The sequence below is a fragment of the Lepisosteus platostomus genome, chromosome 2, assembly GCF_059453375.1.
Source record: "Lepisosteus platostomus isolate fLepPlt1 chromosome 2, fLepPlt1.hap1, whole genome shotgun sequence".
NCBI lineage: Eukaryota > Metazoa > Chordata > Actinopteri > Semionotiformes > Lepisosteidae > Lepisosteus > Lepisosteus platostomus.
The window spans coordinates 69,448,019-69,461,717 of record NC_142612.1 but is presented as its reverse complement, the minus strand read 5'-3'; the positions used below and the strand labels follow the sequence as shown (position 1 = coordinate 69,461,717).

Below are 13,699 nucleotides of genomic sequence, written 5' to 3'. Positions count from 1 at the left end.
ACACCTCTTTGTTCCACTAAAAACTATTGACCACCCTACTGAAACCAGCAAATTTAGAATACAATGTGCCTCATTTACTCTTGAAACTCCTAGCCCGTTGAAGCACACTGGAGAAAAATATGGTGACAGAACAAATTAAATTTGAAAGGAGGGGGAAAAACAAAATCGCTCTAACTGCTACAATTTTTATTTTCTTTTTTCGCAAAAACACTCAGGGTTTTCCACAGTGGTGCAGCAAGATTCCCCTCAGTAAGGCTTACGGACAGGCGAGGAGCACAGGCTGATCCGCGAGCTTAGTGTTGGACTGGTCCTTTCGTCTTGGACATCATCTTCGACAGCGGCCTCTGCTCACTGGGCTGGGAGCCTTCCCAATCCAGCGAGGAGGAGTCCATTTCTTGTGAGGAGGGCAAGGCTGTTGCCTTCAATGTTTTCTTGATGTTACTCACCTAAAAAATATGTTTTATAAAACATGCAGCAATATGACAGCAAACCTAAACCTTAGGCTTTAGGGATAAAAACTTTTCTCATCAACATACTTATTCTAGAAAAAAGCACCATTGTTTGAGGATATCCTTATGAGCCTGAACCAAAAACCAAGGAACTGACAGGTAAAATTATTTACTCTCCAGAAGATACATTTCATGTTTCTTTTATTAGCATTCATAGTCCCTAATGATGAACCTACTTCTGTTTCAGAACGCTGCTGAGCTCTGAGATGATTCTTTCGACACAGATTCACCCTGTTGATCTGCAGTTCGATCGCTGATGTGACCAATTCACAGCTACTGCACCTGCAAAAACGCAGGAAGCCAGCAATGAAACTTGGACAATGTAATCCCCAAGAAATTAAATGCAACCTAAAGCACATTAGGCAGACCAGCTGGGAAGAAACATTGTTTTTCAAAGTCAATGGTGTAAAAAACTACCATTTTGTTGATTAGCTTTAAAGAAAAATATATACATTTTGAAAGATGAACATAAGTAATTAACACTGGTAAAAACCAAGGCATTAAATTATACTTTTCATGAATTGAAATTGAGTCTCCAAGATCCAGCTGAAGTGCATGTTCATAGGCTGCACAAGTGACCATCATTCACATGTACAGTATTATAACTGTATGGGTGCATACTGTATTAATATTTAGAATGGAACTGGTACATCTCACATGTCTGAAAGAACAAGTAAAAAAAGGACTGAAAATTATGGGTCTGGCTGTGACAGGAGAGCACAGAAAAAGGTGAAGGGGAAAAAGTCAATACATACCACTGCTGGAGCGTGTCTACGATGCTACTGATGTTCCTGGTTTGGATATCCCGGCTGACACAGAGATCCACTTCAAGGAGCTGCCTACGTTGGTCCAGCTTTCCCCGGATGACATCAGTGTAGACAGCTTCAATGATCAGGTCCTCTAACTCGCGCAGATTCTTTATTTCCAAATCCTTCAGCAGCACTGAGTAAGGAATGCTCTGCTAAAGATCACACATAAAAATCCAAAAGTAACACTGCAGGTCAAATCGTATTTTTGTTGTAAATTACAAAACTAGTGTTGAAAACATTGTCGCGCTGAACTCCATCACACTCTTAACGGTAAAAATATGTACAGTATACCCCTATGTTTTAATGACAAAACCTAAATACTAAAAAGATTAAATAAGCAAGCCCATCAAGTAGTATATAAAAGCATATCGATGGCATGAAGGCATAGATGAATGCGACATATTGGCTCCTTGTGTTTTTCCTTAATGATTCACACTAAGCAATACATACAATATGTTAAATCCCCTCACTACCTGTGCCCAATCCACTCTCTCAATAATGAGGTGATTTAGTGGCTTATGCAACAGTCTTGCAACAAAGCCAGACCTTGTCATAGTCAAGTATCAATTTCCAACTAACCAAATAGATACAATACCATTTAACCAATATAAAAAAAATATGTAAACTTTATGTTTCTAAACATATACATGCATAAAAGAAGGATACATTTCTTTTAATGTTCAGTATAATGAATCCAGGGCTGTAACATTTCTTTTCCCCACACCAGAACACAGTCTCCTAACTTACCTTTAAGAGGCCAACTGTCAAGATGCTGTTTTAGTTATTAAGCCCAAACACATTGAGATTTTAAAGTTGAATTGAGTGCCTTAAGGACAATTGCAATCAACATCTCTACGGATAAAAAAACAAAAAGCCATACTACAGGGCCACCTACTGACAACTAAATGTACCTGCATTCGTGCTGCCAAGTTGACAATGGTCAGGTGCTTCAATTTGTTCTGCTGGGTGTGAGTTAAGGTAGGCAGTGTTTCTTTGTTTGCTGAAATGATGCAAGAGATACTGGTGAAAATGCACTACATGCTTTCTTTTCTGTATATCTACTGTAAGTGTGAACTACAGGTTGTATCTTACCTATGTAATCAAGGTAAGTACCATAAGCAAACACATTTAAGAGTTGAAAATATCCTTTGTTGGGACCTTCTGAAAGCTGTAGAAACATAAGAAACATTTTAAACCTGAAGCTTTTTTACATCATAGCAGTGGAATCTCAATTTACAAGATGAGATCTTATCATTATTAGCAAATGCAAATATATTTATTCTGAACTGTATTAATACGCTGTTGACATACAGTAAATTGCACCTTCCCCTACTTTTTGCTTAAACCCTGTAGTGCATGACAACATCTCAAGAGAAATGCACTACCATATTGAACTTTAAACCCTTTTAACATAATCTGAAAGGTGGGGAATCTATTTTGATTCACAATCATAATACAACCATCATCAGAAAACATGTTTTTCCTAGTAAGGATATTCTCTCATCTAAAGAGGTTACTATTGAGTTTGGAATGAGGTTGCACTTAATGTCCTAGGATATTAGCAGTACCCTCCTCTGTAAAGGTCCAATATGTCTTCATTAATCACCTAGATCTCAATTCTGATCATGATCTAGTTGTTTTACTCTGGGTTCTTCTCAGTATGCGTCCCTTTCCTATATTGCTTGCTGTGACTTTGTGACCGTCCTATCCACATTCAATGCTTATCACCTCTTTATTCTAAAATGGCCCATCTAATCTACAGTAGCTAAAACAAGGACATGTATTTATTATTTCACAAAGTCCTATGAAACACTTTCCCAGACTCACCTCCTGGACACAGGGCAAATCCAGAAGCTCTCCAAATACATACACTCCAGGTGCTTCTAGCACCTGATTAATGAGAGCAATCAACGCTGATCCTTTAGTGTTTTGTGCTAGTAAAATAAACTGCTCCAAAGAACTGCTGGGACATTTCAGTTCCCCTGCCATAATGGGAAAAATCTGCAGACAGCGGGGAAATGACAAGAGTTACCAAAAACATGTGATGGACAGTCAATAATTCATCTTGAGCTCCATTTCGAGCTTTATCTTATTTCACCCATACCTACTGTAATATTACCAGAGCAAGTCACACCCACTCTGAAATTAAAATAAGTGCCACGTTTGTTTACGCCACTTAGTGATTACAACATTGGAGACCAGAACTTCCCAAGATGCCCCCAGGTTGGTTGTATGCAGATAGATTTGACAGCGTCTTGATGGTTAACTGGGTGAGACAATTCTAATGGATGATTGTGAATGCATGTGAAAATGAATGGAAATTAATGTACCTACTTAAAACAAGGTACAGTACAGCAATATTAAAGCAGGGTGTTAAATACAGATATCAGGTCACAGATTAATCACAAAGGCATACAGTAGGTTGTATTGTGATGGAAAGACAAGCGCTCAACACCTCATCCTATAGTTTGCTACAGTAAGTACTGGACAATGTGTGTAAGACTGGGAAGTTAGGATAGTAAGTGGATGGTGGAGCACTGGAGAGGCCTTTTTCAAAAATCCTAAAAAATGATGTATGAAAGACTGGTCTTTTCCCCCTCAAGCTAAAATATTATTTCAGAATTTGAGTGTCCTTGTACTATATTGTAAAATCCAAGACCCTGACTAAGAAAAACGCGAAAATGCCTCGTCTTAAGTCCAAAGCAGGGTTAATCACATATTGTTTGATTGTGGGACATACGTTTTGAAGATATCAAAGGAAGAACATCAAAGCACAACACCAGAGCGCAGAATTAGTTTGATTCCATTCAAAACGGAAGGCAGTAGTTAAATACGAGTTAATGAGGTATGCTCACAGTTATCGTGCAACAGCGCAAGACTCATCTCCCTTCACTCAGGTACTGTAACTCAGGATCATAGTATAATAAATCCATCCATCAACATGACATTTATATCGTGTAAGAACATAATCTACGGTGCCTGTATATATACGGAAATTATATGTTAACTATAAATTATTGATTGAACGCAGCTTCAACAAAACGGAATCGACCTAATATTTTACTGGTCACTGCAACTGTTTGGAGGTACACCTATTCGTTTAAAGGGCGCATAAATCTACAAGCTACCTGAAGTCCTCCTCGTGTTGTGTTGTGTTTCGTGTTTTTTAACTATTTTTTTTGTTTTGTTTTGTTTAGCGTTTTACCGGTTGTCAAGCAGCTATGACGATCTTTCTAGAATTTCCTCCTATACCTTTTCCTCCAGAGCAGGCAGGCACACCACCGCTCAGCGCTTCCAGCTTGCGTGTACTCCGTGGACGCATGCGCAAAAGAGGCTGCACGTCTTTGCGGGCCTTCTGGAGATTTGCAGTACCAGAACCTTTTCTTTTTTTTTTGTATTTTCTGCAAGCTTATTTTTTTGGGTTAAATATTTGTAGGTTCTGTATTACTCCTTTCTGATTGTCTGTTTATTCTAGTTATTTAAAAAGGAAATTAATACTAAATACTATTATGTGTGCCTGAATACCTCAAATAATTAACATATGGTAATTTAAAATTTAATATTCAGTGCATGCTGACAATAGGTACATACATTGATATCTCAAGTACACAACAAAATAGCTGATTGTAAAGTGCTTAGATATTAATTAAATTGTATGTGTTCTATATGTTAATTGATGGTTTATATTTTACAAACATAACAAATATGCTTACGTTATTTTTGCATTAAATGTACATCAAATATATTAAATTATGCTTTGATTGCCACAGTAGTGCAGATATTGAAAAAGTTTATATATTTATGTAAATATAAATCTGAGGAAATTTTTAAATATAATTCACTTCTGCTGCAAATAAATAAAAATGACATGCTGTATAAGTTAAAACCATGTCTAAATCCAGATTTAGTCAATAACATCAGCAAGTGACAAGTGGTCCCTAACAGCAGTTCAAACAGGACAACCTGGTTCAGTCAAACTTCAGTCCTGAAATCCTTTGAATCGTTAAAAAACGGTAATCCAGAGAAAACACGACAGCTGTAATCAATGGTTAGTGTTCCACAAGCGACACAGGCCATCATGATCGAATACTAGGCAATTAAAAGCCCTCCTGTTGAGTATAAACTGACAACACTGTGCACAGTGAACTGTGTTTCAAATTGCAATACCAATATTGAAGTAAGCAGTTAATCTCCTGCTTTCTACAGCAACACAGAATCTGCACCGAAGTGAAATTGCTGTACATCAGTAAAAACACAGTCTGCACCCACTGCTGATGTCTTCTGTGTAGATTTGGAATTCCTGTCATTTTGATTTGTGTGTACAAATTCCTTCCCCATCTTCCTTTACTGTGTACTTGAGTGGTCTGACACCATGGCACAGTTACTGTATGATAAATAAGAAATGGAAGGAGAAACCAGTCCCACCTCTTACTATAGTTTAAAATCTACCATAGAAGAGCTTGAGCTAGTGACCATAACAATAAAAGGAACTACGTTTTATTTTCCTTTCTTTTTCAGAATGCCCCTGTTTATTAATAGTGTGTGCACAGTGATAGTTATTTAGTTACAGTACCTGCTTGGGTTTACTTAAGGTAAATAGAGTATCCAAGGAAGCTTTTCCATCTGTGAGGGCACAGGGGAGAGGAGACACTTAGTCAGAGAGAACAAGGTGTTGTCTTTTGCTCATTTAAGGACTTTTTTATGCCACTTTCAGGTTTCAAGACAAAATGGAGCGACTGTAGCTGGATAAGAGAACTTCTGAATTGAAAAGAAACAAAGGTGAATTGTTTTTTTACTTATTTCCTTAGCAAACCTCTCTTTTTTTATATCCCAGCCAAAGCATTTTGAAATTGCACAGGGGGATTTGCATCAATGAGTGTCGGTGTTATAATGTTATCCAAAAAAATGTTCTAAAATACAGTGATATCCCTAAACCATACTGAATGTAAAACAAACCTTTCTTCTTAGTTTATTTCCTCCCTTGAGAAAAATAAAAGGCAAACACATTGGAAAAGATTGTTTAATCGGTTATTAAAATAATGTACTGACTGGATGTGAGCTGCACACTGTAAATAAAAAGTTTATTTGTAAGGTGAATGACAAATTTAGCTTTTAAAAATGAAGAATTCCTTTTTTCTTTTACAGACATTGTGAAGCTTTCAATTCACAACATAGTCTTCAAACTTGTTTACTTTTGGGAAATCTATGCACTGGACTTGATGCAAACAAGCTACTCTGTGATTAAAGGAGAAAAGATTTGTCTCACTGTCCTACCAGTTTTTAGACATGTAGCTTTGCCATTGCTCAGACAGTTAAAAGTGTAATATTGTATTTTGGCACTCTCCCCCTTTGCAGTAACCAGCAAAGCTTGCTTGAATTTCTGTGGGTGATCTATTAACAGTTTGAAGATGAATGTGTGTTATATGCCCAGGAGCAGCGTATTATATGCTAGAAAACCACATTTTGCTGAACAACAACTCCAGGAAGGCTGGCTTAATGATTAACCTGAAGCAATACTGATTCCACTGCCAAACCCAGGCCAACAACAGTTCTAAAAAGGCACTGGTTTTCAGTGATTATTTCTGCTAATAATACAGTACTTCATTAGATTTGTTGGCACAGCCAATTATTTTCAGATGTTTTAGAGTTGGATAACAAAACTGTTAAACAAAAAACGTGCTACATCATTGTAAGATGCTTGCTCAACAATATTGTTTAAGAACACAAGTACACATAAAAATAAAATGAGGACCATCTGCACATTTTAATAACTAATAACTAATAGATCAAAGAATCTATATCACAACTGGTAACCACCTGAAGCTAAGCAGGTGTGAGCCTGGCCAGTACGAGAATGGGAGACCTCCTGGGAAGCCTAATGTTGCTGCTGGAAGAGGTGTTTGTGTGACCAGTAGGGAGACCCTCCAGTGTATGGATTGTGATGTGCCAGTACAGTCACAGGGACATTATACTGTAAAATGAGGTGCCATCCTTCAGACAAGACGTACTGTAAAACCGAGGTCCTGACTCTCTGTTGCCATTAAAAATCCCAGGTTTTTTCTCAAAAAGAGTAGGGGTATTAACCCCCAAGTCCTGGCCACATTTCCCATTGGCCCTTACCAATCATGGCCTCCTAATAATCCTCTTCTATGAATTGGCTTCATTACTCTGTTCCCCTCCCCACTGATAGCTGATGTGTGGTGAGCGTTCTGGCGCCCTATGGCTGCCGCTGCATCATCCAGGTGGTGCTGCAAATTGGTGGTGAAGGAGGGGAGTCCCCATCACCTGTAAAGCGCTTTGAGTGGAGTGTCCAGAAGAGCACTGTTTAAGTTAATTGATTATTAATATTGATTAGTGCAGCTGGACAAAATGCCTATTTTACTCTATTTACTGTACGTTTATATTGTCTGCCATCTACTGTTAGTATTTGAGAGTTACAAGCTTCTGTCTGTCTAGGTCAAATTCGTGGAAGTATTCCATACAAATGAACTTTCTCAGGTGTATAACAGTATGTTTAAGTGGCTCATATAATTTTCTTATTGCTAATTTTGCTATGGCTCATAAAAGTAAAATCGTACTGTATGTGTAGGGATAAAAGTAAAACTATATAAGCTAAGCAAGGCAGTTTCAGCAATTAACATTTTTAATTTGAAATGATTTCTCATTTACTGTAGCGCAGATAAAGTTCTTCACAATATTTACACATGAAAATCAATCAGAGGTGTTAGCAGACGTTTTTTGTTACATCATGAACTAATTCCCTCCTAACTCTGTACAACACTTGCACTCTATTCTACTGCATGTACTGTATTGAAATTGAGATATTGACATTCAGATATTATGAAATAATTCCTCATTTTATTTGCCATGATGATCTGTTACGCTCATAAAGAACTGTTCTTAAAAGACCTTTCAAAGCTGTTAATTAAAATGAGAGAGTGGGAGGAGTCACAGTGGTATCAGCACGAGGAAAATGAGAAGTATTCTGCATTTCCCGTTGCACACCTCTTCATACACAACTTTCAGAGCCCAGTCCAGTAGATGTTATGCTGTAGTTCTTGAAGTGTGATTGAAATATCCTGTGTCTGTGGGCAAGGTTCAGCCAGTGATATTATCTGGCCCTTTAATGTTTACGCTAACGGTAACTGTTACTTGCCTCGTGTGACAGAGTGTGTTTGTCCAGCTACTGTTGTATATATTGCCTCTTGTTTACTCTGTGCCAACCGAGAGATGACTTGACAAACAATATAGCAAGGCAATATAGCAAGGCAATATAGGCCTTGCATCTCAATTTCTAACCCAGCAAATAATGGGGGACATGCAATAACAAATCCTGACAGGATCCTTGACAGTAAGCTACCATAAAGAAATAAAGCAATAAGAATGCAATACCAAAAGAAATGATATGCTGGTTGTAATCAGATTCCTGGTTGAAATATATTTACTCTGTGTGGCCACTGATTTATTCGGACCTGTCTGTCCTATTTCATTTAGTTACTCCTTGAATAACGAATGGAAATCAGATTAATTACGTGCTGCGACAGACTTAATCTGTGTGTGCCTACCGTGATTAAAAGATATAAAAGCAGAAATGTAATGTTTGTGGGATATAAACTTCAATATCTCACATTATTTATAATGTGATGTTGGGTGACAGCACAGGTTGTAACTTGTGTTACTAGGTAACCATTTGTTACCAGGTGAGATTGCCCGTTTTAACTTCGGACTTCTCTCTGACCTCGCAGATGCCCATGGAGAGGCCTCGCTCGAAAAGCATTCCATTCCACAGCATTCCTTCAGGTCAGGAGGGCAGCCGAGCCCCAGCGGCGAGGCCTAAATCTGCCAAGGGACGGCAGCGGACCAGACTGCAGACGTCCAGCCCAGTGCAGTGGTTCCCAAACTTGCTGCCCCGGAATAACCTGGCAGAGAACCCCATTACCCCGGGAAGGCGAGCCCCCAGAGGCACTGACGGGCAGAAGTACCAGGCTAGACAGCTTCCCCCGGACGTTGACGTCCCAGCTCTGGAAGACTGGCAGTGCCAGCAGCGCAGAAACAGCTCCCTGGAGAAAGAGCAACCCTGGGAACATTCCCACAATCCACAAACCCCCTCAACCCCGATTCAGAGCCCGTCCGTGCTCATGACCCGTATCCCATCCTCCCTCAATAAGTACAGTGTGCTGCCTTCCATTGGGCACAGAGACACAGAGACGCCTCCAGCTGGACATCCTGAGTCTTAAAGTGATATTCATGAAGAAGAATAACAACTGAAAATAAGCCACTTAGGTCATTGTGTTGATACTATTGTCAGAGGGTTACTCATTTGGGAACTTCACCCAGGTGTTTTCTGCATACGCCTTATCAGGATCAGGATCACAACATGATTTGGAAATCTGTGTCATGCAATTAAGAGACTTGTCAGGACATTAGAACATAAAAATCTTAAACTAGAAGAGACTACTGGTTCATATTAAATGCCTCTAATGATGTTCTTGAATACACTTAATCCCAAGACTTTGCTGAAAAGGCATTTAGAGAATCTTTCAGTGAAATAAACACAAAGACATAAAAACCTTATCCGTTGCTAAAATGACACAGCATAACATATTTGATCTGATGTGATTAAAGGAAGATTCCTTTTGATGTATTGTACAATCCAAGACACTGAATAAGCAAGACGTAAAAATGGCAAGAAAAGCCCTGATAAGAATCGAATTTTTAGGAATGAAATTTGAAAAAAAAGCACATAACTCAGTCCATGAAGAATAAGTGTTCCCTCAAGAATCTTCTGCAAATATGTGGCAATTCAAATTAAAGTAAATCAGATATGCCTTTTTCCTCATATTTTCTCTCTCCAGCTTGGATTAATCAAATTGAGTTTCACAGAATGTGGAAACTAAGAAAACAACTATCCCATAATACAATAATCATAGCCCTTGTTCAGATCTTTATCCTGGGAACATTAAAGATTAGGAACATTAATACAGTAGGTCATTGCTGATTAGTTAGTGCTGAAGGGTACAGTATAAGCCCAGAATACCGTTGTTCTGCTTCCATAATGTGAATCAAGCCAAGATAATTTTCCCTTCCCAATTCCTAGGTGTACTTCCAGAGTTTAAGGAAACCTTATTGGTATTACATTAGTTTTATTCCTTTATGGCAATTTTTCTTCAAAAGAGGACTGGAGAAACTAACTACTTCCACCTTCTCTTAAAGCGAGGGTGATAAACTCAGATCCTGAGGGGCCCATTGACTTCTGTTTTTGTTCTGCCAGAGCTCTGTTACATACAGTAGTTGGTCTAATTACTTAATTAACTGTATAATTCTAATGCTTCTAACTTAGAGGTTTTAATAGATACCTATACGTTTAATAAAGTGAGTGCTTAATCAACTGTAAAAGACCTAAATAAACACTCCATATTAATCTAACAAAGTGTTAACTGTTTAGTTAACTACACAGAATAAAAACTTGAAGCTCCCCTTGATTTACTGTATTCAAAACTGTTTGGCATCTGTTCTACTATATCCTTCCACTTCCTTTTCCTGATTCACCACTACTTAGAGTACAACTGAGAAAACTGAACAACAGAGATATATGACTTAGAACAAATTAGAGTGAGAGAACTTATACATTTTCTTCATAGAAACACATGCCTTCAAAGTTCGTTTTTTTTTCCTGACACTTTTAAAAAATGTTCAGCTTAGCCACTAGATGACACCAGACTCATTGTTATGTATTTTTAAGCATTACAAGGCAGAGGGACTGCAGAGTGTTCTTGCAGTCCAAGGTATGGACTGAATGAGCACTGTGTGAACCTTACACTTGTATACTTAAATAAAGAGATGTTGTTGGATAGTTTCAAACCTATGATTTTAACTAGCACCAAAATGGTGTTTTCGCTGTAAAACATATTTATTAAAGCCCTTCTACTGATTATTGGTAAGAGTTGTGTTTATTAAATTTATTTTAAATATTTCTTGCTAATATAAATGAATGTTTACACTACCTCTTTCTGAATCAGCCAAATGATCAAAAACTATCTTTCTGAGTCTAAGTACACAAGCTTGCTATTGGCTCATCGTTTTATTAAGCACACATTGCTGACTAATAGTAATTTAATAGCTCATGGAAAAGGTATTATTAAGCAGGTAAACGCAAATGGCATTTCTTATCACTATTATGGGAATTAATGCAATACTTTATGTAACAATCTTTAGTTAAAAACCAACTAAAAGATTTTACTTAAATCTTTTTATGATGGTCAAAATAAGTCTAGTCCTGTTTAATTAAGAAAATACTATTTTCATTGGCAGGGAATATCATTAAAATAAAAAATGATCAGAAATTACATATCACCTCTTGATAGACAAAAGCTGTGAAATCCTGACTTTTATGAAGCTGGATTGGGCATTCATAGCGCATGGTCTTTAAATCAAAACATTTCTGAAGATACTTTACTAAGTTTCAGTAAAGTACTACTTTTACTAGCTCAGAGTATAAGTCAAAGTCTTCTTATTAATAATAAGTCTTCTTATTAAATAAAACTTAATCAAATAGATTTTATTCTTAGAAAAACACTCAAAATGTCAGTTTTATTTTTAAAAGTGTTTTTAGGAGTCCTTATAAAGGACACTTAAAGAGCAAGGGAACTGTAGAACTCAACATAATTTGCAATCGGAAATATTCACAATTCATACAGTTCCAATAAGGAGAAACAGAAATAAAAAGAAATTAGAACCCACTGAATAATTAATTATAGATAGAATGCCCAAATCACTCATCAGAGATGGACCTCACTCAACATGTGAGGACTATCTTCTATAAATCTTTGAGAAGACATCTTAGCAGTCCTCTGTTCTCTATTCTCTCTCATAGATACTCAGAGCCAGGAACGGCTTATAAAAGTTCTTGGGACAACTGCAAACCATGATTGATCGATGGAATCACCTGACCATGCAGGAAATTCAGTGCGGTGTATATGTATGTCTCGCATACTAATGTGTTATTTCTCTCTGCATAAATTCCTATGCCTCCATCTCTCAGTATCAAACAAGAAATACCTACAAGACTACCTAACAGCACATGGCATCCACGGCTCATGCTCCACCATCCACTGTGTTTTTCAGTTTTTTTTTCTACTATTTCAAATTTTTAATACACTTGGTCCAACACTCTTGGTCATTTATAAACCCATGCATGTTTCTTATGAAGAATCTTCAGATCATTATACAGTGTATAGGTAACTGCAGATTGTCATTGTCACACAGCATATTGCACATGTCATAAGTGCGCCATTAAGAGTTATTTTATATAACAAATGGTGGATTAATGAATAATGGTGGCACTTTGGAGTAGTGGTTAGCATTTTTTGCCTTACAGTGCAGGGGGCCTGCGTTCAATTCTGGACCTGGGATGCTGTCTATATGGAGTTTGTATGTTCTCCATAGGTTTGCATGGGTTTCCTCTGGGTGCTTCAGTTTCCTCCCACAGTCCAAAGACATGCTGGAAACTGTGTGTGCCTTGTGCCTGTTGTTTGCTAAGATCTGGCTCACCTGTGACCCTGAAGTGGATAAAATAGGATAAACGTATTAATAAATAAAACCTTTATTCTCTGTATCCATGCTAGAGTCTGTCTTATTAATATACAGTAAGAGCATATTTTGTTTTCAGTTACTCTGGTATCAATTAATTTTGAATCAGACATTGTTAAGATACTGCATACAGTATGCAGGCTATGAAAACTGTGATAGAAAACCATGGTTTTCATGAGAGACTTTCACCTTTCTTACAAAGAATGGAAAAAATGATTGCAATGTGAGAAACAGAATATAAAATGGTGCACATGGTTAATGACTGCTGTCTTAGTTCATCAGAGCACCTATAGTGCCTATAGTGATCTAGATTTTTTAGACAATAAAGATACTGAAGAGTAATTCTTCAGAGAGTGGAAAACATAGGTCAGAGAAACATTAGGGAACTGTGATCTAACATAGAATACTCTGAAGTATACTTTGAAACTATACAGGCAAGTCTTTTAATTTAAGGAATGTAGATTATGTAGAACGGTCAACAAAGCTAAGTGTGAAAAGCAACAGCAGTAATGAACACAGATATAGAAAAAAACATGGCATTTTTAGATTTCCTGAAGGGTTTTCATAACGTTTATCATAAAAGATAACTTTTCAAAGTTGCAGGCCTTCAGGCAGCCATTCAAGATAATGCATATGTATGAATTGTGAACTGGTTAAAGGATATAAAACAGAGTGTACAGATAAGGGGTGATTGTTTCTGGTGTGTTTAATTAGTGGAGTACCATAGGTATCTGTATTAGGACCACTGTCATTCCTCATTTGTAATTGATATTTTAGATGTATATTCAGGTG

At 37.4% G+C, this 13,699-nt stretch overlaps 2 protein-coding genes across 8 annotated transcripts; one reads left to right on the top strand and one right to left on the bottom strand.

The window, feature by feature from the left end:
- Positions 1-165: 165 nt before the first annotated feature.
- On the bottom strand, positions 166-5,612 carry LOC148676951 (COP9 signalosome complex subunit 7b-like). Of its 6 annotated transcripts, none has more exons than XM_088616161.1 (7): positions 5,588-5,612; positions 3,146-3,319; positions 2,411-2,486; positions 2,230-2,318; positions 1,265-1,467; positions 686-791; positions 166-446 (listed from the first exon to the last, which is right to left on the bottom strand). In XM_088616161.1, the coding sequence occupies exons 2-7, from the start codon at positions 3,305-3,307 to the stop codon at positions 294-296; spliced, it is 789 nt and encodes a 262-aa protein (XP_088472287.1). In that variant the 5' UTR covers positions 3,308-3,319; positions 5,588-5,612; the 3' UTR covers positions 166-293. The 6 variants fall into 6 exon arrangements, with proteins under 6 accessions (XP_088472287.1, XP_088472279.1, XP_088472303.1 ...); XM_088616153.1 differs by having other exon boundaries at positions 1,265-1,470; positions 5,588-5,611; XM_088616177.1 differs by lacking the exon at positions 5,588-5,612 and adding an exon at positions 4,571-4,679 and having other exon boundaries at positions 1,265-1,470.
- On the top strand, positions 3,511-11,250 carry LOC148676950 (uncharacterized). Of its 2 annotated transcripts, none has more exons than XM_088616219.1 (3): positions 3,511-4,215; positions 6,033-6,097; positions 9,064-11,250. In XM_088616219.1, exon 3 carries the CDS (start codon positions 9,064-9,066, stop codon positions 9,553-9,555), a length of 492 nt encoding a protein of 163 aa, XP_088472345.1. In that variant the 5' UTR covers positions 3,511-4,215; positions 6,033-6,097; the 3' UTR covers positions 9,556-11,250. The 2 variants fall into 2 exon arrangements, with proteins under 2 accessions (XP_088472345.1, XP_088472335.1); XM_088616209.1 differs by lacking the exon at positions 3,511-4,215 and adding an exon at positions 4,625-4,750.
- The last annotated feature ends 2,449 nt before the right edge of the window (positions 11,251-13,699 follow it).

Excerpts from the sequence above, each read along its gene's own strand:
- LOC148676951 (XM_088616153.1), bottom strand. The coding sequence starts at position 3,307 with ATGGCAGGGGAACTGAAATGTCCCAGCAGTTCTTTGGAGCAGTTTATT. Across the intron at positions 2,319-2,410 it reads TACTTACCTTGATTACATAG|CAAACAAAGAAACACTGCCT; the intron begins GTAAGATACAAC and ends GCATCATTTCAG. Across the intron at positions 1,471-2,229 it reads ACTTGGCAGCACGAATGCAG|CAGAGCATTCCTTACTCAGT; the intron begins GTACATTTAGTT and ends TGTGATCTTTAG.
- LOC148676950 (XM_088616219.1), top strand. The coding sequence starts at position 9,064 with ATGCCCATGGAGAGGCCTCGCTCGAAAAGCATTCCATTCCACAGCATT.